Consider the following 23,062-nt stretch of genomic DNA (forward strand, 5'->3'; position numbering starts at 1 on the left):
TTACATATATTTAATATTTAACTTACATGGAATTTAGTTACCCACATGGTATGAGGTAGAAATCTAACCTTTTCTAGTAGTTTTTGTTATCCTAGTTCTATTTATTGAATAGTCTACTTTATCACTGCTAATTAGAATATATTCAATCATACATTAATTTCTTGAGTTTATTTCTATACTTTATATTCTGTAAACCATGACTAGGTAAATAGAATAAATCACAGAATAATTTGTGAAAGCAAACACTTTAAATTATTCAGGGTTTATTTTTGAGATCTGATCTGATAGTATAAATTTATGATCATGACATTGAATTTTTCTCAAATACTCTCACATTCTTATTTCTTTCAGATATTACTTAGAATATGATTGAATATGAATATATGATTGAAGATATATAACATTGAGATAGTTGTTGCAGTAAGTTATAAATTAGAGAGAGTTGGATCTTCTCTTTCAATTTGTTCTATTACGTTATGCCCTTCAACAAGCCTTTGTAGCTTCGTTTTGTTGTTGTTTTTATCTAGATCTTACATCTTCAGTGTTAAATTTATTCTTGGGTATTCTCTTTTTGTTACTATCATTAATAGAATCTGTGTAAGTTTCCAGTAAGTTTTCTAAAAGGTTACTTATGGCAATATAAAAAATACTGATTTTCATATATTTATTTTTAAAGTAGCAACCTTAGGGAAATTTCTTATTTGTTCTTATTGCTTCTAATATATATTTTCTGTTAGAAAATACTATCTGCAAACACTGATGATGTTCTCATTTTAAACACTTGATTTCTTTTTCTTGCATTAGTGCATTGCATTGCCTCAATTTCAGAGCAATGTTAACTGATAGAGGTAATAGCTGCCACCTTGATCTCCATCTGATTTTAAGGGGGCTACCTTCAATTTTCACTGCTAAGTTTCATATTGGCTATTGGTTTGAGGGAGATGTTCTTTACCATGTGAAGGGAATATTACTATAATTCTAGTTTCCAGTTTTTTTCTTGAAGAGGATAATGAATTTTATCAGATGCCTTTTCGCCATCCATTAAGATGAGACAGTCTCTCTTGATCTATTAATTACATTCTGAAAGTCAACTTTATTTAGTCATGGTTTATAGCTGTGTTTAAAATTTAGGAACTTCTGATTATCCATTGAAAAGATTAGGTTATATTTTGTATTACTTTTTTGATGTTTTGTTATTCTAGATTTGAGCTCTGAATCGAGAGATTGTTTTTTTTCTGTTATTCAACAGTTAAATGAGCATTATTTTCTGCCTTCCTTTACAGTCACTCCAGGCATCTCAGATGCACTGGCCCTGCTAGTTCTGCTAATGCTCTTCCCTCCACTACCATCACCTCATGGTAAACTCCTACTTGCTTCTTAACACCCAGTTTAACCATCAACGCTTCTATATAGCACTCTCCCACCACTCCCATAGTACTAGCACATCCTTTATTCCAGCATTAATTCTACTATATTTTACTTGTCTATTAACCTATTTTCCCCTCTAGAATTTGAGCAGAGACAGTCATGTATGCATTAAAAAAAACCCTCAATCTCCAGTGCTTATCAGAAGACCTGGCACATAGCACATCGTTAATAACTCTTTGTTATATGAATAAGTCCATAATGCATTTTTGTTTTAAATTTTGCCAGGGAAGAAAATTTGGATGCTATGTATACTTCTTTGCCATTCTTTGACAGTAAAATAGAGATAATATCACTTACTGCCCTTCTTCACACCTGATAGAGTTACTGAGCTGGGATAATAGACGGGCAAGGATAAGGTGAAAGTGAAAGAATTAAATATAAAAATCCATAATAGTGATTAGACTTTCTCTGATATTAACAACAGGTAAAGTGCATTGAGCGTTTACTATGTTCCAGGTGTGAAATTATTAAATTTATTTTTTATAATAGCCTGTAATTTTAGGTGAGTAAATAAAATTTTAGAGAGCTTAAGTGACGTGTCTGAGGTGAAACAACTGGCAAGTCAAAGACTTTCTGAAATCAGGGTCTGCTATCTGGAAACTATTATGTATCGACTCACCAGTGAAGACAGTGTGCTCCACTGAAATGAGAAAAGCAACAAACAATAAGCCCAGGGTGAAAATTTGGTTACATACCCTGCTTCTCAGGTTTTGCTTAAGTTTAGAGCCTACCAGGAAGAAAGAAAACGATTATCTGCCTCCTTGACTTTTGCATCATTTGTGTTTCTTCTGATGAAAGTGGGGCTAATCGCTGAGTTAGGGTTCCTTTATTTTTAGTCTACACTATGTTGCTTTATCCTAAAAGGATAAACATGGGCTGTGTGATGGCTGACCACCTTTCTTGTTCCTTCTATGAAGGTCTGAAAGGGCACAAGACAGGTAAGAGGAAACAGCTTTCCTTTAGTAAATAAGTTGCTAGATTTCTGAGCTCATGGCCCTGAGTTACACGTGAATGACTGACCTGTAATCTGAAATAAGATAGACTTCAGGGTTCACCTCCCCCACCATTCCACTTCAAAGGTGAGGTAAGGTAGAGTTGCTAAATGTACAGTATGAAGGGCATCTGGCATTTTACTGTTGACAGTATGCCAGCTCTAAGACCTGCTTATTCCATCTCCAACCATTCCTGCTTGTTCCTCACTCCAGGCTGTGACCCCCCAGAGTGAGTGATAGAAGTGGCAAGAGGTTGTTCAGTAGATTAAAGACCCAAGTCACCAGAGGCTGCCATCTCACAAGAATATTTAGACATTTTTCCACTTGGCAGTCATTAATATTCTTCAGCAAAGAGTGAAAAGAGAGCCTGTTCAAAAAGGCTCCCTCTTCAGATCTCTGTACCTTGGAAGATAAAGTGAATGAAAGGGTTTTATTTTGAAATTAAATATTCATTGGATTGAGTTAGAGCTATTACTGTTCTTGAGAATAAAACTGGATTTTTCCTTTGTTTTAAATAACTACAGTCATTTTATGTTAAGAATTCATTTCTGTACCAAATCGGTCAGGATTAACACATGGTGTGATTTTTCTAATATAATAGACACAACAGGGAAATGAATACAGAAGGGCTCAAAGTATTTTATAGAGGGTATACGAGCAATTTGACATTGCAGAAAAGCTGTCAGAAGGAAACACCATGGAATAGAGGAAAGAGGCTGGGAATCCAACCCCAGGAACTGTGACAGCCTCTGGGTGAGATCTTTGGCTCTGTTAATTGACAGCTGTTGTGGAACATATCTGAGTTTCCGTTTCCTAATCTGTGAAATGGAGAGCATATTCTTTTCCTCTTGGGGTTCGTGTAAAGATTTGGAAACGGTAGCTAGAAAATGAGTGGCACGGACAAAGCAGGAGCACAACAGTGGCAGTGATGATCCCTGTTTTCACATACATACCAAGACTGGTCACTAAATGGCTGGAAAGCCATTTACATGTTTACTCTCTCTCTCTTTTTAATCTTCTAGGCACCATTGCTCACATTTCCCTTGAATTTAAACATCTTTTAAAAGCTTTCAAAGCTTTGAAGGTTGATTTCAACGAAACCTGTTTTTATTCTAGGCGTTTTTTCGACTGTCATTCTGAGTAAAACAAAAAACATTTACTGTCAAAACAACAAGGGCTTACTCTCAAGCACAAAATGAAAGCAGATATGTCTGCCTGATTTATTTTGGCATCCACCTAGCAGTTAAATAGGACACCTTTTAATTTGTCACTTCTTTAAGATTCATTTATGTTGGCAAAGTAAATCCCCAGTGCTTGGTTTCAGCTAAACTTCAACGAGTTGGGTAAAAGAGTTTATTCTTTTTCACCCAGACACAGAAGCTTTGAAAGGTGCCAGTTAAAGATGGAACTATGTATTGAGCAGTGTAAGACAGTAACATCTGATGGATTTTTATTTTTACTTTGAATGGGAGGAACTTAGAAATTGAACTTATTACCAAAGATCCACTAGCAGTCTGAGAAGAGACACAGAAGGTCAATGTTTTTCAAAAAACCTAGGTAGAACTATTTCAAATAGTGAATATCCAGTTATTTTAAAATTAGACTCAAGTATGAGTAAAGAGACCCAGTATTCAAATCTCAACTCTGCCATTTGCTGGCTGGGGAAGTTACTTAATTTATCTGAATCTCAGTTTCTTTATCTATAAATTGGAAAATATCTATCCCTTCCAGGTTGTTTAGAAAATTAGCTGAGGCAATGAACATAGAGCAACTAGCATCTGCCTGGCACATACTAGCTATTCAACATGTGCAAGTCACTGCTTTTATTAAGAAAAACTTCTGGTTTGCCGCGGTGGCTTTCGCCTGTATTTCTAGCACTTTGGAAGTCTGAGGCCTGTGGATCGCTTGCTTGATCTCAGGAATTTGAGACCAGCCTGGGCAGCACAGTGAAACCCCATCTCTACAAAAAAATACAAAAATTAGCCAGGCGTGGTAGTGCGTGTCTGCAGTCCCAGCTACTTGGAGGGCTGAGGCGAGAGGATTGCTTGGGCCCAGGAGGCTGAGGTTGCAATGAACCAAGATCACACCACTGCACTCCAGCCTGGGCAACAGAGTGAAACCCTGTTTCAACCAAAACAAAACAAAAATGAAAACAAAAACTTCTGCAACATTGTCTAACAATTCAGTCCAAGATTGAGCATTTCTCACTGTATGGAAGTTGTTTCTTCTGTCTACTCCAAATTTACTTGGCTAGAATCTAAGCCCATTTTCTCATTTTCTCAAAGTTAGCAATAACATCTGTTTAATACCTTCTTTGTAACAAGGCCAGATTGAGGGCTTTTGTTTATGCAGTCATTAACACAACCATTTTTAAACAGTGCTGTTTTTTTGCATCTCAATGACCTAATTGTAATCTGGCTGATTATTTGATTTAGTTACAAAAGGAAATAAAAATCACACACACACACACACACACACACACACACATACGCATACATACATATGTACACAACACCCACGTATATTCATTTTTTTTCTGTTCTTCAATACATACAATCCAGCTTCAGGCCTTTTTATTTTGGTGTGGATTTCAAGGGGAATGTAAAGATAAATACTTCCTTCTTGAGTCCCTTAAAGCAGATGACCTTCAAATGAACAATGGGGAACTCTTGACACTCTAGATTAATCTCCGTTTTCCAATCAATAGTTTAATTGGTTTTTTGTTTTGTTTTAGGGGAAGACACAATCCACAGGGCTAGTCCCAGAGTCTTTCCCAGTTTCAAAAGTCCCATGCTAAATGTGGTCCAAATACCACATCTACCCAGGGCTTGCTTTTTTCCTGACAACATCCTCCTTTCTGTCTGTGGCTGCTTTTCCAAGCATAGCAAGTACTTGAATTCAACTGAGGGCTGACAAATTGACCTTACTCCCCAATGAAGCTTGCTCTTTTTAGCCCAGGGCCAGGAAAACAGAGGCTGTCACTTGGTCAGATGGAATCTTAGGCAAAGCAATTTCCTCTTCCAATCCAAGCCTGAATATCCAGTGAAAACTTGTAGAATAAAGCCAGGCTAAGGTGTTGTTCTCAAACATGTTTATTTGTAACAGTTTTACATGGTGTGTTACAGAAATTAATGGAAAATTTCTAAAAATTTTGCTGTTCTGTTGAATGCATTGTACATAAAGTTAAAAATAATGTGTCCATATATGTTAACAAACTGTCATCTGAGGTAAAGTTAAAGTAGGTCTAGAAATGTACTGCAACAGTCATTTTCTCTTTCTCATCTTTATTAAAAAAATATGTGTCAGAACGCAGAAATTGAAATGAACCAAACCCACAGAGTAAACATTTGTTTAAAAGAAGGTGCCCGGTACATTACATGATGGGGTTTCAGGAGACACTGGGATGAGTACGAGCTATCAAAAAAGTTTTGCGGCATGTAAAGATTGAAGAGCTATGGAGAATGGGGACAAAATGACAGGTGGCGTTTCCCTGGTTTCAAAATTTAAAGTGACAAATTTAGTGCTAGTGGAGGATGAGGAATTAACAGTTGTACACATGGATTTTCTATTGATCTAACCAGAACTGTGCAGACTCCCCATGGTCTTTTGGTATTGGCACCTCAGCTCTTGCTTGGAAATTTCACTGTATTCCTGGGACAGGATACGGTGGTTCCGGGCTCACCAAACAGTGCTTGGAAAAAAAAAAAAATCAGAATGCTGCCAATGAGAATATGGATGGCAGTTGAAAAATCTTGACTTTATTTCCCTCACTTTAATGCATCACTTGGGCATCTTCTTGAAGTTCAGAGCCAGTTATATTTTCAATCATGTTCAATGAAGGAGGACAAGTCCCCTAGACTTTCACCTTCTGCTAGGAAATTAACTCCAGATGGTATACCTGAAACAGCAACATCAGCCAGAGTTCCCTTTGAATATGTCAGAAGCAACTCAAAGAATTGGTACAACGGTGTGATACTGCAAGACAAACTCAAGACAGCCATATTGAGGGAGAAGATAGCACCACTTGTTTAGAATCAAATCATAGACAACAAAGCTATTTAAGCAATTTCCCATGGGAACTGCGTATCTTATCAAATCCCCAGAAAACAATTGAACTGGTCTCAAGCCAACTCTTACAGTCATTCCACCTTTCCCATCTTCCCCTTCATGTGAAAGGGCTACCTAATCATAAAATGTTTGCTCATTCCTTGAGAAACTCTGTGGACCAACAGGTGATAGCTACAGAGGGAGGTAAACGGCCCTTCTCACTTTTCTGGTTCTTCGGACCTTCCACATTAGGATGACATTGACATATATTCTTGAATAGACATTTGGTCAGTTTATCTAACTGAAAAAAAAATTAGACTCCTGTGACCTGATAATGTAAAATGTGGGCTTTAAATGATAACCATTACCTTGATGTATCACTTTTCTCTTTGTGAACAAGTATACAATCATTTTCAAATCAATCTCCCAAATCATTTTAGTTTCTATTGATATGAAGAACCAAATACAGGCCTATTCAAATCAATCATATCAATGGAAATTCTACTTTTCAAATCTTAAAACCAAATAATAATTATCCCCAAATCCAATTAATCACACGAATCTTTAAAGTTTTCTTCTTAGTGTTAAAACACTAAATTCAACATACGGTAACTGCATAGGAACATCAGGAAAACACACTTGACCTGTATAACAATTCTCTGTAGGGCAAAAATATATAGATTCTTTATGAAAATCATGTGCTAAACATACGAACCAAACACTGCACTTTTTGTCTCATAAGTGTAAAAAAAGGAAGCTTAGCCTCTTCTGTTTCACGTACAAACAGTCCAGTGATTTATATGGGGTAGGTGGGAGGGGGGAGGTGGGAGAGTTTCAGAATCTGAATTCTTCAGAATGTGAATTGTCTTTTTCTTGTGTTGCACAGAGGGTGGGGACTCTCGTGGAAAGGCTAGATGATGGAGTCACGTGCTCCCTTCCCGTTCACTAGCTGCTGATTGGCCAACTGCTCGTGCCAGCGGTCCCTGCACTCCAGCTTCCTACCATATGCTCCAGAATAACATCTGGAAAGTGAGCCCCATCCATCAAGTTTGTCACACCTTGCACTCAATCTGCTACCTTCTCTACAGTGTAATGGCATTATTAAAAAGCATTTTCATTAACATTTATATTTACAAAAAAAAAAAACAACAATTTTTTTTTCATTAGAACTCCTTAAAGCCATTTCCCTTAAATATTTAAAGAGTTTAATGGTAAGGTTTTTTTTTTTTTTTTCAAGTTATAAAATAAAAATCCCATTTGAATTTTCTGATGTACAAAAAGAGATAGAGATGAACCATTTGGACCACGGAATCAGTTTGTTATTCTGAATATGTATGCCACCATTGTTCCTTTAGAAAGTTGGTTTTTAAGATCCAAAACCGCATTACCAGAATTGTACCAGAATTATTTGGCAAATGACTTTTCTTTGAAAATGGCACGTGGAGAAGACACTTGTCTGCATAGCATCACAGCAGCAAGATATCGGAAAAATAAAAAATATCATTTTATTGTACTTAAGAGTTTAGAGCTTCTTAAGAAATCAGATGCATTTTTTCATCTTTCTCATCAATGGGATCTGATGTCTTTTCCTACTCACAGAATGAAGGTTCAAACTGAAAGCTGTCTTTCTTCACCAGGATGCAGAATAGCTAAAGGATTGTTTTGGCAACATTCTTGATCATAACAAATAATCAACCACTTATTTGTCTTGTAATTTCAAGTTAATTCATTTCACTGAGGCTTTTTTTCTCCCCAGTTAGATTTCTTCACCCATATCTAAAAAAAGTCAAAAGCAATGCAAAAATTTGTACACCTACTAATTTTCAAACATGACAAAGAAAGGAAAGGGGGGAAAATGGCAGACCAGGCCCCATGGAGTGACAAAAAACACATCATCCTATGTGAAAAGGCATATGGATGATGATATTGTGGTCACAGAAGACCCTTTGCTTTTGCTTAAAGAAGTCAGTTCCAACCCTGTTGTAATCCTCTGATGCCTGTCACTCCAAATTTGGTGTCTCAACAGTGGTCAACAGGTAGAGAAATAAAAAGGGAATTAATAATTTTGCACACTGGGTCAACTTAAACCCAGCTATGAGGGCTCAAATATTTGTTGGGTAAGCATTTGCTTGATTTGTGATTTAATGTTGGGTGGATCTTTCTATACTTTTCTGTGTGTGCTGCCATAGATATCTGCCATTGGTTGCCAAAAACGCTTAGTTCCCTCTTCTGAGCGAGTTCCATTGGGCAATCATGAATTTCTTGTGGGATGAGGTGAAAGAATACAAGAGAGCCTGTCGTGATGCTGATGTCCATGCCAGTCTTGAGCACCCACCACGAGCTCGCATCGATGCTATTTCTTAGGTCTATTGATCTGCGCGTAGAGAGGCTCCGGCTCCTGTGGATAAAGGAACAAAGTGAGGCCTGCCCTTTCCACTTGCATGGATTTTCTGAGACAGCTTTTGGAAAACGGGTTTAGGATTAAAACAGAAAAGTGACAGTTTATGATGGATGACCTTAGGTTATTTTTGGAGTATTTGATGAAGGTGCATATCATTTTGGCAACACTTTTATCATCCAAAATAGCTATGCACTCAGTTCTGTCTTTCGTATTCAAGTTGGAACTGATTGCCCTGTTAGGGAAATAGCATGGTATAGTAGGGAGTTAGAAAAGCTGTGTCATGTGGACAAGATACTTATCCTGAGTCTTGGTTTCTCCAACCACAAAATGGGAATAATACTGTTTATCCTACAGGGTTCTTGAGGGAATTAGAGATTGCATATATAAAGTATCTAGCACAATGCCTGGTAGCAATACATCTTCAGAAAATGCTAACAATTACTGTAAGTCAAGTGGACATTTTTCCAACACAGTTTCATAAATGTCCACTTGAGAACCCTGAAATTCTATTTAAAATTACTCTTCTACAAACAGTGATGCCTGGGTGCACTGTTGAGCAAGAGAAACAGCAAGTGTGTCTTTGGCTTTTAATTACAAGCTTCTGGACTTGTTTCCATTCAATCTGAGACCTCCGCTTTAGCCAATCATTTGCCTACACCCAGGGGGCTATCCCGAAGCACAAACAGGGATTTTCAACCAGCATGTAATGCAGCAAACCTGCAATCCACACCTAGGTAGGAAACAGTGTTCCACCCTATTTAAACCACGTCAGACTTCAGCTGATGTTGAGATGGCTCACTGTGCACTGGCCAAGAAGATTTGATGGATACTGTGGTTTTAAGCATGCACAGGACCTGCTGTTAACATTGACCTTTATGCTGTCACTCTTGGAGGTCTGTGCCAGAATTAAATGGACACCAGGAAATCCTAATTTTACCATATTTTATATATTAGCTTGTCTCCTGCCATGCCATATAGGTTATTATTATTTGCTTATTTTCTTGAAACTTCAAAATGAATTGGCATTCTGGGAGCCCCTACCATGTGTCTGGCACCATGCTAGGTATTTTCAAGTACACTGTCTTTTTATCTCATCACAACAGCCTTGTAAGGCAGATGCTTTCTCTCTTTTGCAAGGGTGAAATTAAGTACAGAGAAGTTAAATAATTTGCCCACGGTCACACAGTTTAGTAAGTCCAGAGACATGAGAACTAAAAACAGGGTCCAGGGGCCAATGCTTTTTCTAGTCTTTTACAACAGTGACCATTAGAGACAGAGAGAGAGAGAGACCCCAATCCTTCCATCTGTAAGTGCTTCAGAGTTTACAAAGCACCTCATGTCTTATTTATCTGCCTTATAGTCCTGGGGATGGCTTTTATTTTTTGAGTCCTCCCTTTGCAGACAAAAACTGAAGTTCTGAGAGGTTGTGTGATCTCAAGGTCATTGTGCTGTCTCTCGTGTGTAGCATATCATATTGCTTGCTTTCTACTGTAAAGTGGAATGGCCTAGAAGATAAGGTTGTCCCGGCCCGTCATTGTACAGATGAGGAATCTGAAGTCCTGTGAAGACAGCTTTTGTTTCTTCAGAGTCACAGGGTTACTTAGTATCCATGCCAAGAGTAGACCCCAGGACTCCTGCCATCAGATCCAATTTCTGGTTCCTCTAGAACTTGTTATGTTTCTATTCTTCCAATGGGAAGGAACTGCTTTCCTTGAGGCACCCTATTATGCAGTGTAACAAAGTGCCAACTTGTCCCTCCACGCCTTCCACCCATAGACTTTCTACTGCCCTTGGAAATGTAAATAAGTATAATCCTTCTTCCAAATGTCTGATGACAGAAAAGTATGGAAGCCCATTCTTCCATGCCCTACTTCTAGGTTACCACTTGCCAGTTTCTTCTGCCATTTTACAAATATGAACCTAGCACAGTAGGTCCTCAATGAGAGTCTGTTGAATTACTGAATGATTATAATGCTGTTTCTAGTTTCCTCACAGTTCTGATCCCTTTGTCCTAAATACACTCCAATTTGGCTTTATTCTCTCAAAATCAAATGTAGCAAGATCTATAGTAAGATTATGATTTATTAAACACCAAAGCTATTCCTTTCCAGTCTCTGGAACGATTTCAAATACCTGTTGTAAGGCTAAACATGTAACTTTACTGCATGTTTGTGTTCTATAAGTGCGGTGGGTGGAGTCAAAAATAGTTAAGTACAACTACTGGAGAAAAACATTTTTTTTTTTTTTGCTTGTGCTGGGCTTCAAGGACGCATCTTAATGTTTCCTGGGTAGACGTTCTCAGCCCATTCTTCTTTTTGGATGCCCCAAGAAGTCAGGCTGCCTTGATCTCACCCTACAATTTGCTCTATTCTAATTTTGGAAACTAATTTATCCAACTGAAAATGACACCTAAAAACAGAAGAAGACAGCAGGCTCAGACAGGGTAATTAATGCCACACTGCATTAACTTTCTGCAGCTGAGATAAATATTCACACATCTCCTGCTTGCCGGAATTTAGCTTCAAATACCCATCACAACAGCAGTAACGACTGCAGTCAACTCTCAATTATCCCCACTAATGAAGGGGAGCAGTGGTGTGGAAAACCCCAAGCAGCAGATAATCCCAAAGTCTGACACTGTGATGCATTATACGTTTTGGCAATAGCTCTACCTTCCTTGTTACGGAATCTTAGACTGTCAGAGTTAGAGGGGAGCTAAGGAATCATTTGATTCAGAAATTTCCAACCTGGCCTCTGGCAAGGTCATAACGGGGTCTTGGAACTATTTTCAAAATTCCAAAAGCCTAAATGGAATCACACATTAACATAACATGCTGTTGATGTTTTTGTTTCGTTTGTTTGTTTTCTTTTGGCAGATTTGTCCACGTCTCTGCCCTGCTTCAAATCCTTCAGAGGCTCCCCATCACCCACAGGGTAGGTCAAAGCGCCTTCGCCGGGCACACAAGGCCCATTAGTCTCTTAGTCCATTAGAGATAATAAATACCCCTTCTAGACCATAAATCAAAACTCTACCTTCAGGTCACGTAAATCATGTTAAAAAAAATCTTTCTTTATGCTTCTCCAGGATATCTTTCTGAAATGGATTTGTCCATGCCAGTCTCCTGCCTGGAACAGCCCTCCTGGCTCCTTGTCACTCAAAGGAAAAGGCAAACTCCTCAAGACTGCACATAACATCCACCTTGCCAACTACCCTCATCTACTGCCACTCTCTCCTACATCCTACCTTCCAAACCCTACTTGGGGTTCACCCTCCCATGCTGGAATTTTCCCATCTCTGGGACTTCATTCAGGCAGTTCCTTCTGGCTTCGGAGCCTTCTTTGTTCCTGAAGTTCATACTTTAAGATCTAACTGAAATAACAAGGCTTCCTGGACGCTGCAGGTGACATGAGCCACTGTGCTCCTGGATACTTCAGAATCTGTGCAGATCTCTGTCTTCACTCCTACTATGGCATCTCCTAGCATGTTCTACACTGAGCTCCACTGGGCCTTGCATGTCAGTATCCCAAATTCTGAATGAAGCTTGGAACATGGGAGGTGCATCCACTAACAATATGAAGAATGAAGATATGAATGAGTAAATGAACAGTTCTTTTCTTAGTGGAAGTTGGCAAATACTTGTGAACTTTAATATGATTCTGACATATTAATATCTTTATTTTTAGATGACAAAGTAGATGGAAACCATACAGTAAAAGTTAAAGCAAAATCCACCCTCTACCCTTTCTGTAAGTGAAACACCCTATTTTCTCAAAGGTGCAGTAAAAGAGCAGAAGCAAAGGAGACTAAGTCATGCAGGCCTAGCTTAGTGTTCTCCTGACAAGGCTCTGCTGCAAAGACCATCAGGGACATATCTGTAGTTGAACATGTTGGGTTATTCCTCACCACAGAGGGAGGAGCAATGAGGAATCTCTGGAAGAGGGTATTAGAAAGAATGTATGATAACATTTGGTCTTAAGGTGAGTGATCTGGGGGATGGTCAACAAAGTGGGGTTTTTCTCTGAATTGGATGCTGTCATAATGTGGGGGTAATTCTGTGATTATCCTAACAATATTTATCTGGAAGGCAAGAAGAACAGAGCAAGGCTGAAACCAGGCTAGAGAAATGTTTCATCAGTTTTCCCGTTTTGACAATGTTCATTCTTTTGCCTGTGTTCAGCCCTGATGACCTGGTGGTCTTGATTTTGTCTTGACCTATCGCGGTCACTGAGGTGCCTTGTCTGAGGCTGATGGTATGTGAAACGTTGATGCTCAGCAGGAGAATGCCAGGACCTTGCTGTGGGGGTGGGCCTGCACCTGACTGTCAGAGGCTGCTGTTCTTTTTCTTACCATCACGCATTTAGCAGCCCTAGGATTCTGTGCAGGGCACTTAACGTCTTTGGGTGCCAGTTTTCTCACCTGTAAAATGAGGCTAGAAATCCCCTCTGTGAAGGGGAACGCATGTTGATTGTCTAGCACAGAGTCTGAAATATATGAGATACTCCAAAAAACTTTAGGTCCCTTATGTCTGGGAGTGTGGCTTCATCCTCCCTTTATAGACAATGGTTTTAGGCCTAATAATCACCTGTGGGTTTCGTTTCAAATGGCCTCTCCTTCATAGCACATAGGTGCAATTGCAGATGAGCTCTCAGTTATTAATATAAGAATGGTGCTGGATCAGCCCAGGGAAATTGTGCAGAATGAATGTGGAGTTAATGCAAACAACCTGGCTGCAGGCCCCTGTGGGTAACAGAAATTTCCACCGTTTACAGACTCCTCCATACATCCTTTAACTATCTATGAATTATGTGCTCAACTACAGCAGCCAAGTGGACTCACAGACTGGAGTAATAATGGTATATCTCTACAGAAACTTTTACAGTCTATATATGGTCTTTCCAATGTCACATGATCTTACTTGAGCTACACACCAGGACCGTGCCTTTAGTGCTTCTGTCTTCATTTTTTTTTTTTTTTTTTGAGACAGAGTCTCACTCTGTCGCCCAGGCTGGAGTGCAGTGGCGCGATCTCCACTCACTGCAAGCTCCGCCTCCCGGGTTCATGCCATTCTCCTGCCTCAGCCTCCCGCGTAGCTGGGACTACCGGCTAATTTTTGTATTTTTAGTAGAGACGAGCTTTCACCGTGTTAGCCAGGATGGTCTTGATCTCCTGACCTCATGATCCACCCATCTCGGCCTCCCAAAGTGCTGGGATTACAGGCGTGAGCCACCGCGCCCGGCCTCTTGTCTTCATTTTACAGCAAAGAACCCTAGGCTCCCTGCAGTTGGGTGACTTGTGCAGTTACTCAGCCAGCACACAGCAGAGCTGGGACATACTGCTTTTTTTTGTGTTTTTTAGATTTTTATTTGTGGTGAAACATAAACATAACCTTTGCCATTTTAACCACGTTTAAGTGGACAATTCGGCAGCATTAATTACATTCACAACGTTGTGCAACCATCAGCATCATTTCCAAAACTCTTTCATCATCCCAAACAGAAACTCTGTACCCATTAAGCAATAACTCCCCATTCATTCCCCAAATCCCCAGCCCTAGTCTAATCTACTTTCCATCTCCACGATTTCACCTAGTCTTATTTTTAAAACAATTTCAGTGAGGTGTAATTTTCATGCAATGAAATGTACCCATTTTAAATGTACAGTTTAATGAATTTGACAAATACACCCATGTGAGCTCTAGAGCATTTCTTCACCCTAAAGACTTCTCTTATGCCTTCTCAGTCAACTCCCTATCTCAGTGCCAGCTCTGATCTGCTTTTGATCGCTATAGACTAGGTTTGTTTTTTCTGGAGTTTCATGTAAACATACTCAAGTCTTTGTAAGCCTACTATCCTCTCCACTAGCATGTGTTCCCTCTCACAGAAGGTTGAAGCTGGAAGGGCCCTCACGCCCACAGCTCCTTTTCTGCATGAAGAAACTGAAGCCCCAGACACAAAGGGTACTTTCCCAAAGCCATACAGGAGACAGTAGAGAGCCAGGGAGCAGCCCAGGGTTCGGACTCCCATTTCTGTGCTGGTTTCCTTGCTTTCTTCTCCCAGCCCCAGCTCTTTGGCATGAAGTATAAGGGCCAATGGTTTCCTAGGTCACATTATAACAAGATGCTCCTGGAAGCTACCTAAATTGTGCTGATTACTTTCTGCCCATTTAATATTTCTTGTATTTGTTTTTGGAAAGATTGACTACCTTTGACAAAAGTATGTCACAAGCAAGATATCTCACTAGTGGAGCGAAGACATTGCATGCTGACAAGGGTGGTCTCCGATGTGAGGTCGACGGTGTGCCATGCAATCTGCTTGCTGAGTGAGCCCACTTAGGCCCCATCCGGGGGCCTAGGATAAGAAAAGCGCCAAGCCAAGCTGGGGATCAGACTAAAGCTGGAAGGTGAGCCAAAGCTTGAGTCCCTCAGTATTACCCTGCCCAGGCAGCAAATTCAGCCTCATGGTCTTTTAGCCCTAACACTTAGGACTAGCTCAGTGGGAGTTTTACATTCCTTGGCTTGACAAATGAAAAAGATATTGGTAGTCAGAGTGGAAAAAGGCTAAAATAACTCAAAGTTCTGTCTGAAGCCATGTGTAGGGTCAAGAAGAAGGCATGGGTTTGGGGAGCCAGAAAGACCCCAGAAATCTTCCTAACTTCCTATATGAACTTAGGCGAGCATCTCACCTGACTGGCCCTCAGTTCCTTCATCTGTAAAGTGGAGTGAATAACATCTACGACCCCAGAAATCCTCCTAACTTCCTATATGAACTTAGGCGAGCATCTCACCTATCTGGACCCCAGTTCCTTCATCTGTAAAGAGGAGTGAATAACATCTACCTTATGGGACTGTGAGAAGTTACAAGTCAGCTCATATAACATGAAGTATCTTAAATGCTGGCAGTCTTCTTTTGCTTTATATTCAAACAAAAGGAAAAACAAATCTTTCTGACCACTTTGAGTCTGAAAGTCTAGCTGTTAGGGTAGAAAAGTCTTCAAAACACGAATGGATTTGATGATAATCCCTTAGGGATTGTCAGTGCCGAATGCCCTAGTTCCTGGGGTCTTGGGTGCTGAAACCTGCTTGGTGAATACAGAGACGCACCACCTGAGTTTCGAGGCAACTGTGCATGTTCTGAAGAACATTCTATTTCCCCGTCAATAATAACAACAATGATGGGTATCAATGATCTGTTTTACGCATGTACATCATCTTTTTCGGCCTTGTTATAAAACAGATGAGGACGCTGAAGTTGCTGACACCAATTATCTACCATAAGCAGGAAGGCCTTTTCTGAGTAAGTTCGCGGTCACTGGGAGTGGGTTGCATCTAGGGCTGTTAGTCTCTGGGGATCCTAATGAAGTCAGCATATTTTAGGGATTCTGTCTTCTCCTTTGTTAGATGGGAATAGAGACAGCCTGAGGGAGAGATGCTGCTGGAACACCTTATTTGGGGATTGGTTCCATGCTAGCTGGGTAACTTTGGGCAAGTTAGATGGTCTTAGACTGTCAGAGCTGTAAGGACCTGTGGGGAATGTTTTACAGAAAAGGAAACCAAAGATCAGAAATGAAGCCACCTGCCTCACATCATACATCTAAATTGATGTGATGCTATTAAAACCCAGGTGTCCTGATTCTGTTTGAGTGCGTTTGAATTATTTAATCTGGGTCTAGATTCAAATCCTGGTGCTACTACATGTGACTCTCTGGATTTTAGCAAGCTGTTAAACTCTCTATCTTGCCTGTAATATTTGTGAAATGGGAATAATAAAAATACCTGAGTGTTCCTGTGAGGATTAAATTAGGTGATACTAGTAATTTTAAAATATTTTTTATTATTAGTAGTAAGTGAAAGGCATCATGATTACCCTCTGCAGTGGTTCTAGAAACAGTGAGCCTGATCTAATTCTGTTAGCCAATTCTGGCAGCTGCCTATGTTTGTAAATAAAGTCTTATTAGGACATAGCTACATCCATTCATTTATGCATCGTCTTTTGCTGCTTTCCTGCTACAATGGTAGAGTAGCTGTAATAGAGACCATATGGCCCACAAGGCACACATATTTACAGAGAGTTTGGCAACTTCTGGCTAGATGATCAGTGTATTCTACTTGCACTCACTACTCCAATGGCCGAAACCTATATGGAAATCTCGATGTCTAGCCTTGATTTCTCTTTTGACCTCCAGAGGTTGTATCCAGCAGCCTACTGGCATTTCTACTTGGAAGTCTCATGGGCACCTTGAGTTCAGTTGGTCCCAAAGTAAACCTGCCTTCTTTCTGCTCAAACATGCTGCTTTGTGTTCCTTAGCACAGTGACTGGCACCATGTAGATCCCCATGCCAAGAACCTGGGTGTCATCCTACCTTATATCCTCTTCCTCACCTCCCATGTCCCTTCGGTCTTAACCTCCTGTTGATTTCAGCTTGTAACTATCTCTTGGCACTATGCCTGAGGTCTTGGCTGACACTGCCCTTAGCCAGACCCTGGTCATCTTCTGCCTGACCCAGTGCCATCACTCTCCAGCTACAGGACCTCAACAGGGAGTCTCTATGTTCATAAAGGTCCGAGGAAGTGGGACACTGTGCCCTCCAAAAACGTAGGTTGGACTTGTCATTGAGTCCTGTGTCCATAAAATAGGTCATTTTCCGTTGTTTTGTGGTTCTTTATTTTTATTTATTTATTTATTTATTTATTTATTTATTTATTTATTTTTTGAGATGGAGTCTCGCTCTGTCGCCCAGGCTGGAGTGCAGTGGCCGGATCTCAGCTCACTGCAAGCTCCGCCTCCCGGGTTTACGCCATTCTCCTGCCTCAGCCTCCCGAGTAGCTGGGACGATAGGCACCCGCCACCTCGCCTGGCTAGTTTTTTTGTATTTTTTGGTAGAGACGGGGTTTCACCATGTTAGCTAGGATGGTCTCGATCTCCTGACCTCGTGATCCACCCGTCTTGGCCTCCCAAAGTGCTGGGATTACAGGCTTGAGCCACCGCACCCGGCCTGTGGTTCTTTATTTTAAGGGTGTGTTGTTTGGTTGTATTTAAAAAGAAAATGGTAATAATAATCCCAAATACATGTACTTTACTTTCAAAGCTTATAAAACACTTTCATTTTCATGATATTATTTGATTCTTGGACAGCTTGGGGAGACAGCTATTGCAATTATCTGTGTTTATCCATATGAAAGGATATATGCTTACCTAAGGTCACCTGCTTTGGAAGCAAAAATCAGACCCAAGGCCCCGACTCTGTGTTTTGTTTCTTCCTTTCTTTCCTTTTCTTCCCTTCCCTCCCTTCCTCCTTTTTTTTTTCTCTCTCTCTTCCTCTCTCTCTCTCTCTCTCTAAGATTCTTCTTCCCAAAGCATCTGAGGTTCAGCTTTCCTTTCCCTTGAACACTAGAAATCCATCAGGTAATATGTTATATGTCTTGCATTCCCACTACGAAGATAAGTATTAAAAAATGACAGCAACTTATTATTTATGGCAATATCTATCGTTACTACAGGAGGCAGACCAAACAATTCCCCATTGTTACAGATGCTACTCTGACTTGACAGCTGGGAAAGTCTGATAGGCAGTTTATTTACTTAGCCATTTAACCAAATAAATGTTTTCATTTTTCTTTCATCTCCTCAAAAGCTAACATTTTGCCCTTAAAATTGCTCCAGCAACACATCAGTGAAGTATAATTTACCTGCCATTCCCATACCAGCCATTATAATATTATTTTGGTTCTTTTTGCCCTTGTTGACCCAGTCTTTCAAAGACACGTGATTCTCCCAGATGGGAGGGTAGGGGAAAAAAGTGAAGTAATTGAAGATATTTTCCTTTATTGCTAAAACAGAACTGCTGTTTGAGATTGGCCCTGAAGCTTCCACCTGTGGGGATTGAGTCCGTCTGTTTCCTCTTACTATGGTGTGATATGGCGTTAGCTTATCAACAGATGTCATCCCTACTTACTCAGAACTGTGCGGGTATTTCTAATAAAAAACAGCTGGTGATAATGGTTGCAAGGGTGATAAGAGGGACAGGACTCTTGCTTTCCAACCATATGAAAGCAGAGGGGAAAAAAATAAAGCCATGGACATAACTAACCCTGCATGGTCTCTCTTCTCCAAATGTTTGGAAAGGCACGAAGAAATTGCAATCTGTAAATTTTCAGCTGGGTGGATGGGAGAATGGGATGGAGATGGAAAGATCAAATGTGGCTTGTGCTGCTGTCGATGGAGGGACCCAGAATGCTTCTCCCAGACGTCCCTCATGTGTGTCATAGTGGCTATGTCTGCAAAGCTGGCATCTGCCCGTTGGCACTTGAATCTCAATAACTGTGAAGTGGCCAGGCTAAGCTTTCAAAGGGAGAAAATTACTTCACTGAAGATTACAGTCCAGTCCTCCTCTGGAGCTGGGAGGTACTTATTTTGACTTGCATGTGATTGTAAGACAGCTCATTTTTTGGCAGTGAGCTGTGTGAGGCCCAAACCAGGGCCATTCTGGATTATGGGATGGGACAAGCCAGAGAGCTAAGCAGCAGGCTTTTTTTTTTTTTTTTTTTTTTTTTTCCCTTCCAAAGCTGTTGTGACACATATTGAAAATTAATTATCTGAAGATAAAGTACAAAGCAAAACCTCTCAACCAATGGCCTTATACATAAAGGCTAAATGTATAAAATCCAAGAGAGTGGGGAGCCTGCATTAATTGGATATATGTGATGATGATAATGATGATGGTGATGGTGATGATGATGGCAGCTAGCATCTATCAGGTGCTTTCTGTGTGCTATACACAGTGCTAAAAGCTTCACATACCTCACTTTATTTAGTTCACACAATAACCCTATGGGGTGGACACTATTTTTATCCTTATTTTTCAAATGAAGAAAATAAAATAGAGAATGATTATCAAATCTCAGCAGTGTCACATAGCCAGGAAGTGGTGGAGCCAGACGCTGAACTCAAACAATGTTGTTCTAGAACCTAGATTTTTATTTTAAGCTAAGTACTTGGTGTCTGTCTCCATGCTAGATACTCAACATAAACCATCTCAGTTACCATTATGGAGAATATAAGCCCCTTCCAGCAGATGAAGAAACCAAGACTCAAAATAAATTTTGGTTCTTGCCCAAGATTTCCCACTATTAAGTAGCTGAGTTAGGATTTAAACTCAAGTCCAAATCCTGAGTTCTTCCCACACTACTGCTATGTCCGCTTACAGCTCAGCTGTGGCTTGAGGTGCTGGACAGAGCATTAAATGTGGAACAGACCAAAGCCCCATGAAACAGTTTGGCCTGTAGGATTGTCTCAAGCTGAACAGGTTCATAAAGATGAGGGTTTGATACATTGATCTGCAAATGGTGTAAGTCATCTTTGTTTTCTAGAAGAACTTCAATTTTAGGATGATGTTTGCTGTTATCCTGATGAATGGCTCTTGTCACCTCTAGTTCATTCACCAAATTTTTCAAGGCAAGGTTGAGCATGTGAAATACAACTTAGGCAGGGGGTAAAAAACCTCGTAGGGAATCATCCCAAGAAGTCTGCCTATAGTCCCCAACTTTTTCCTGAAACATTGACTTTGATTTCAATATACCAACTCCCAAAGTAGCTTTGCAAGAGTGAACTTCTAAGTGAATCTTAGGTGGTTTTGCATGGCATGACATATAATTATATGCTATTGCACTGATATAAAATGTGGCAAACTATACAGTGTGTTAGGTTCTTTAATCATAATATCTATTAACAAAATACACTTTCAGAATACCATATTAGCTTTCAGTAACTGTCTAACTTACGTGTGGACTAAGACTAATTCTGAAGTAGCCTCAGAATCCATTTATGAGTGGTGAAAACTGTTTACCATTTTAATGGTTTTGACCATGCTGTTCAGAACTTAAAAAAGGAGCCCTTTGGGAATGGCCTTGCAGTCCTGTGTGTTTATAGAAAACTAAGAAAGTATCTGAAAATTGAACACATTTGTCAAGAAGTGACCTTAGAAATCATGTCTGGGTAACAAGGTATACTTCTGTCTCCTAAGAAGGTTTGCTTCATCAGCTCCTCTTTCTTTCGATCAAATCAGATGTATTGAAATTCAAGTGCCAAAAACCACTTCTAGTAAATGTAAGTACATCTCTTTCAAAGTAGCTGCTGATGGAATCTGAAGTGATTTGGTGGCAATCCACGTGCTGCAGCACAGGTGCAAACAGCTCAGCCTCAGAAGTGAGTAGTACACATCTCTGGGCTTTGAATTTCACATCAGAAAGGGTGCAGGGTACAGGGTCCTTTCTGGCTAGACAAAAAGGGCTGCCTCTGATCTTACATCTTGATCAATCTTATTTCAAGCACTGCTTGTTTTTGCTTCTTAGTCTGGCTTCTCTGTGTGTTTGGTGACCTCTTTAGATCTGCAGAGTGTAGGCAAATGCAGTGACATTTTGCTTAAAAGATTAAAGCATCTGGACCATGGCTCACTGAGAAATTATCAGGGTGGGCAGAATGTGTCCATCTCAAAATGTTGATGCTTTCAGAAACTAAATCCATGCTAAGTAGCATGGACCATGCCTCACTCTATCACCACCACCTACGCAGAACATATTATTAATAAAATAATATGATCAGTTCCCACTTCTCACCCCTACCCCTACCTCCCAGAGTATGTCAAAGGTCATGCATCCATGAGAAAAGGCAAAGTAGAACGTAGACACCAGGCAAAGGGACATGGTGCAGACACTGGTAATATAGCTCAGGCAAGGAGAAATAGTGCAAACATCAGGAATACAGTTCAGGGAAGAAGCGATGGTGCAAACATCAGCAATACAGCTCAGGCAAGGAGACATGGTGCAAACATTGAGGATGTGGCTTCAGAAGTGAAGAACAACCAAAAGGGAAAGCAGATAGCTTAAGGGTAAAGGAGATAAAAAGGACAGATACCTACCCAGACCTGCGCTATCTAGCTACCGGCCTGTGGACTTATATTATCACCACTGGGCTCCCCACTGGGCTCACCAAATGGATCACTGTTGGATGAGGCCTGTGATCCATCAGGCTAGAACACAAGAAGATAATACTTTTTTTTTTTCTTTTTTCAACCATTGAAAATATAAGACAACTGGATATACTTTCATGCAGCACAATCAGTTATTGTAAAGGAGGGTGCAATGGCATTTAGAGGATGCTACACCACAAATGTGGACTTGTAGTAACAATTTAATAAAAAGGCAGTCTTTTTTAGCTGACTCATTTGAACACAAAAGAAAGCCCCTTTAGCAACCCCTTGAGAACTTATGAGATTGAGCCAGCATTCTTTTCTATGTAGGCTTCCTCATGCATTATCCATTTCAGTTACAGAGGTCTTAATTTTAAGGAAAAACACAAATAACAAACTGGTCACTTACAGCTTCTTGCTCTTCGCTTTTGCTGGGACTTTCAAAGCCCTCTTCAAAGATGTCATCTGTGGTAGGATCACTGGCATGGGATGCAGATGATTTGGATGGAGAGCTCTGTCTAGGAGCTGGGGTTGGAGCTACACAGACACCACAGAAAAACAGACATCTTAGGTGCCTGGCTGCAATCCATTTATCCCAAAGAAACCTTAGGAATCTGCTTATATTCAAGTCAACTCTTAGGATCCCTCTTCCTATTTCCGGTGGAATCAGCTGAATATGTGAATTATTTCTCTGTACGTATTGATCTTTCCTCTCACACGTCTGACTTCGGGAAGGAGCTCGTCCACCCTGATAGGTAAGGCAGTGGTTCTCAAAGGATGGTCCTTGGACGAGCAGCAGCAGTAGCATCTGGGGATTTGTTAGAAATGAAATTCTCTGACCCTACCCCAAATCTACTGAATCAGAGACTCTGTGTTTGAACAACCTGCTAAAGGTTATTCTGATGCACGATCAAGCTGAGATCTACTGGGCTATGGTTTGCTTTCTTCTTTCTGTGTTTCATCAGAGGGCACTTACTGAGGGCCTTTCACGTGTCAAACACTGTTAGAAATTTTACAGACAATATCTCTAATCCTCATAAAACCTCTTTGAGGTAGAGGTTATCCTAATTTGACAGGTAAGGAAAATGAAGGTTGCTAATTTGCTCGTGGCAACTGGTAGAACCAGATTCTGAATCCTGGCACATAGTAGGTATTCAATAAACACACGTTGAATAAACAGTAAGTGTCTCAGTGATCTGGAAAAATGGATGTAGCTGATGGCAACTTAAC

At 40.2% G+C, this 23,062-nt stretch overlaps 1 protein-coding gene across 5 annotated transcripts in view; it reads right to left on the reverse strand.

The window, feature by feature from the left end:
* Positions 1-5,496: 5,496 nt before the first annotated feature.
* Positions 5,497-23,062, reverse strand: part of DAB1 (DAB adaptor protein 1) — a 1,249,655-nt gene continuing 1,232,089 nt past the window's right edge. For 4 of the 5 annotated variants that reach the window (XM_050803884.1, XM_050803904.1, XM_050803914.1 and 1 more), the window contains 3 exons: positions 22,242-22,369; positions 21,782-21,892; positions 8,784-8,865 (listed from right to left, as the gene is read on the reverse strand). In XM_050803884.1, the coding sequence (XP_050659841.1) occupies positions 21,797-21,892; positions 22,242-22,369 (224 nt within the window). In that variant the 3' untranslated portion in view covers positions 8,784-8,865; positions 21,782-21,796. Of the gene's footprint in view, positions 8,866-21,781; positions 21,893-22,241; positions 22,370-23,062 lie in introns of all 5 variants that reach the window. The other variant, XM_050803918.1, reaches the window with a different exon arrangement.

This window comes from Macaca thibetana, chromosome 1 (genome assembly GCF_024542745.1).
Source record: "Macaca thibetana thibetana isolate TM-01 chromosome 1, ASM2454274v1, whole genome shotgun sequence".
In the NCBI taxonomy this organism is placed as follows: domain Eukaryota; kingdom Metazoa; phylum Chordata; class Mammalia; order Primates; family Cercopithecidae; genus Macaca; species Macaca thibetana.